The sequence below is a fragment of the Bison bison genome, unplaced genomic scaffold (assembly GCF_000754665.1).
Source record: "Bison bison bison isolate TAMUID 2011002044 unplaced genomic scaffold, Bison_UMD1.0 scf7180017864236, whole genome shotgun sequence".
NCBI classification, from domain to species: Eukaryota; Metazoa; Chordata; class Mammalia; order Artiodactyla; family Bovidae; genus Bison; species Bison bison.
In genome coordinates, this window is record NW_011494808.1 from 3,170,188 (window position 1) to 3,174,560 (window position 4,373).

General features: G+C 44.5%; 1 protein-coding gene across 1 annotated transcript in view; it reads right to left on the reverse strand.

The window, feature by feature from the left end:
- THAP1 (THAP domain containing, apoptosis associated protein 1) overlaps positions 1-411 on the reverse strand; it is an 8,127-nt gene extending 7,716 nt beyond the window's left edge. Inside the window, exon 1 of the mRNA XM_010846390.1 lies at positions 77-411. Within this exon, the coding sequence (XP_010844692.1) occupies positions 77-147 (71 nt within the window). The 5' untranslated portion in view covers positions 148-411. The remainder of the gene's footprint in view (positions 1-76) is intronic.
- Between the last annotated feature and the right edge of the window lie 3,962 nt (positions 412-4,373).

Sequence of the window (4,373 nt, forward strand, 5' to 3'; positions counted from 1 at the left end):
CCGCCCCCCGAGCGCGGCCGCGCGCCCCCCGCGTCCCCACTAGGGCTCAGCCCCGCGAGCTACGCGGGGTCCTTACTTGTGAAAAGAAACGGGTTTATCCTTGTCGTATCGGTTCTTGCAGCCGTAGGCGGAACAGGACTGTACCATCCTTCCGGTCCTCAGTTACCTCACTTCTGCCGCCCCAGCAGGCAGTTGAGGCTGTTACCAGTGTCGCCGCGCTCTGCTTTGACACCCTCGCTTCTTCTGTAGCTTTGGCCAACAACCAGACTGATGAGGGCCTCACTCGGGAGTCACTAATGTGCCCGTTTTGTTGTTTGCATTAGCGGAAAGACCACAGCCATCGCCCGTCTCCCATCTCCAAGATGGCGGAGGCAGCTTCAACCTCACCTCTCGCGAGGAGTTCGTCCTACTGTTTCTGATTAGCCCTGAGGTCAGAGGTAACGTTCCCTGGGACGCAGGCCATTGGCTGAGGCCCGGCATTGCGGAAGTGGGCGGGGCCCCCGAGCTTCCGGAAGGAAGAAGGAACTAGCTGGGAGGAGAGGGGCGGGAGCGCAGGACCAGTCCCGCCCCCTTCGATGCTTCCCGTGCGGCCGAGGTGGAAGAATTAGGTGATTCTGTTGGGTCCGCTGGCCCAACCAGAAGCAGGACAGGTGCAAAGCTGAGGTGGGGTCGGGTAATTGGGTTCTTCTCTTTAAAAGGGGAGCCACAGTTGGAGTGATTTGTAGAACGTGCTGGGCTCCTCTCCATCCCGGTACCTGCCTCTTTAGTATTCGGAGCTCTGAGGAGCTCGGGGAAGAGATCGCAACAGTAAAAGCGGACACCCGCACACACGCCAGGCTCAGTCTTCCCGGGAGGCCGAGACTAAGGCCTTGGCTGCTGTAATAATTCTAAAGGTCCCCAGGTGCTGTGTTGGGAAAATCCGTTTGAAGGACGTTTTTCCTCCTTGGCTTGCTCCTTTCGTCGGTGTGGATGGCGAACTGTTGTCATGGCTCTCTCTCTGTCTCTCTTTTTTTTTAATCGGCGAGCAAGGCTGGCACATCTTCATAGAGCAGCTGTTCTAGTAAGGGGAAGACAGACCCAAAAAATGTAAATAAAATCACATTGTGCCAAGATGCCTAAATCTGAATACATTAGAATGCTGTAAGGCTAAGGGTAGAGGAGAGGGTCACTGCCTAATGTCTGAGAAGGGAACATTTAACCAAAGAATGGGAAAAAGTCTAGTAAGGAAGGATGGTGGGGAGAGCATTTCCGGTACAGGGAATGGGTGCTAACTAAGGAGATCAGGCAGTAGAGTTCTCTCTTTTCTGGGAACCGAATGGAGGCTGTGGGTAGAGCCCAGTGAGCCAGGGGAGAAGGGCATGAAGTGAGGGGAAGGCTTGTAAGTTGTTGGTCTGGATGGTAGCGCAGTGGGAAGCCACAGAGTCATTTTAGGCCTCAGGGAGATGTGATAAACATATTTAAAAGGTCATTGTGACTGTGTATCAGAAAGGGGTAACAAAAAGTGAGCAGACCAATTAAGAGGCAAGGAAGAGAATGGTTCCTTTGGTCTAAGCTGGTGGCAGGGGATAAGTATGTAAGAGGTAGAAACACCAGGGCCTGCTGCTAGTTGGAAAGGAGGAAGAGGAGAATCAAGGTGGAGTAGAAAATGGCAATGCACCCCAGTGTTCCTGCCTAGAAAATTCATAGGCACAGGAGCCTGGTAGATTTCAGTCCATGGGGTGGCAGTCAGACACGGCTGTGCACGCACACACACGAGCTTCTGGCTTGGGCACGTAAGATGGATGGCAGTGCCTTTTACTGAGATGCCGATGGCCTAAAAAAAAAAAAAAAAAAGCCAACAGCCGTGTCCCAGCAGAAGAGAGGACTTGGAGGGTTGCGAGTGGTTTTGGAAGCTGGGTCATTGGAGTTGTAGGAGTGAGGAGTATAAGAACTGAAAGAATAAGCAGTTCTCAGGGTCTGAAATGCAGGCTACTAAAGAAGTGTGAAAGATCTCAGCCAGTCCAGCTGGCGCTTTTGAGGTTTGTGATCTGGTCATTTCATTTAATTGAATTTCCCTCCCAAATTCTGTTCTTCCCTCTTCTGTCTTCCAGCTATCCATAATTTGGAAATGAATAAACACTCTTATTATTTGTTGAATATTATCCCAATGTTTCCTTACTTCAAAATGGTAAATTTACTGGTAAAGTGAATTGCATGTAATTTTAAAATATATATTATTGAATTGAACTGAGTGTTGTGTTTTTCTTTGTAAAAACAATCCCCCCAAACTAAATTTTCACTGTGTGGTCTGCAAACCAATTTATTTGCTTAATAGAAAAATAATTTTCACTACCTCTAACCCATCATCAGCTTTTATTACTTTGTCCATTTCTTAACATGTCCTAAGGCCAGGATTAACTGTTCCTTACTTGTCAAGGGATGACTTCGAGGAAGTCTTTCAAAGACTTCATCATACTTTCAAAGATGATTGTCTGCTTTTTAAAAACGTTAATGGAGGTGTGGAGTTGGGTTATTTATTTGACTTTTTTCTTATTTCTTAATAAGTTTAAATTAAAAAATAAAATACACCAAAAAACATAAAAATGTTAATGGAAGCCACCCAAATGTCCATTAATAGTTGAATAAGTTGTGGCACAGTCATAAATGGAGAACTATATGGCAAGCAAAATAAAGCAGCCCCACCACATGGACAGTTCTTACGAACATAATGTTGAAGAAATCAGGCACACGAAGGGAATTACAGGATGGTGGTGACGCCTCTGTTGACTGAAGTGATGGTTGAACGGTGTGTTCACATAATGAGGCATCCTCTGACCCTGATGACTTACGTTTGGTGTTTGTTTGACTTCAATAAAATAGCTTATTAAGCAAACAAGGGCCACACAAGATAGGCAAAACTGCCCCCCCCCTTTTTTTAAGAGAAAGCTGTTTGTATGGTCATATGATCTCATTTGACCCCTTCAATAAACATCAAAGGTGAATACATGCATAGCTTTATATGACCATCTAAGAGAATAGCGATAAACTGAAGGATACTGTTAATTGATGTTCTTCAAAGTCTTAAGAGGCTAATTCATTTACTAACAGAACATTTTTTTAAGGAACAAAGAAAATTTACCCCTTAAGCTGAAAAGGGTAAGTTTTGTCTCAGTTTTTCTAGAAGGGTACACTGAAGAAAAATAATAGCCACTTGTTTTACTGTTGGAGAAGGCTAAAGCTATTACTGATCTCTAATAGTTGAGGTTTTAGTTTCTATCCAGCTAGGCTACTTTTTCTATAGTTTTTATATTAAAATACCCCCACATTCATTCCCTCTGGGCCTCATTCTTTTCATCTGTAGGGTGAGGTTGTAGGACTAAAGAATTCTTAATTTGGAATCCATGAATGGTCAGCTCTTTGAATCCCCTGAAAATGAACCAAAACTATACTTCTGTGTAGCTGGGGAGCTATCCATAGTTTCTATCTGATTTTCACAGAGAAAACACAAAAATTCATCAGTGTCTAAGGTCCCTTATAGCTCTGACATTCTAGGATTTGTGAAACAAGATTTTCATGTAGATACAAATTGTAGGTTTTCTCTAAGACTGATTAGCAGAGTGAATGTTTTGATCTGAATTATTAGATATTTTAAAGTAATTTTTAAATTTTGTTTTGAAATTAAAATCTAAACTGTTAGCTATAACTAAAACATCTTTAGTGTTTAGCCCTCTTCAGTGTCACATACTACCTTCCCCTCAGGAGGTGAGAGTCTGGAAGGAAAAGGACAGCGTTCAGGCAGGCTCAGTGTTGTGTGACGGTGGTGTACTGCCCTGGTGCCCTGTCTGGACCGGGATGAGACGGGCGTCAGTGGATGGAGGAGATGGTGACTGACGGCATCTCAGTGCTTGCAGTCAAGAACTCCACGCTCAGAACAGGCACAGACACCGTGATGGTGGTCTGGTTCTGATGCTGCAACAGAAGCCCAACAACTGTCTGTACCTCTGCGACAGGATCACCTCCTGTCAGCAGCCCCTAAAGCCCACCCGCCTGCTCTGGGGAGACACTTAGGTCTTAGGGCCTGAACACCTTGAGTGCCCTTTCCTATGCCTCACTCATTTATCAACCATACAATTTCAGTAAGATACACACTCATGGGGTGGGAATCAAGTTACAAGTCTTCACTCTAATTCCAATTTCACCCTTAACTGTCTAGAATTAATATAGATTGCCCAGATTAAATAATATTCCTCAAAAACATTTCTATGTTTAAAAATTTTTAAATATCAAAGCAAAATTGGTGAAAAAGTCATTGCAACCATTATATTGAATGCTATTTCAGGAGTTCTGAAATTAAAGCAAACAGCATCAAAGAAACCAGACAGTAACAGCCACTG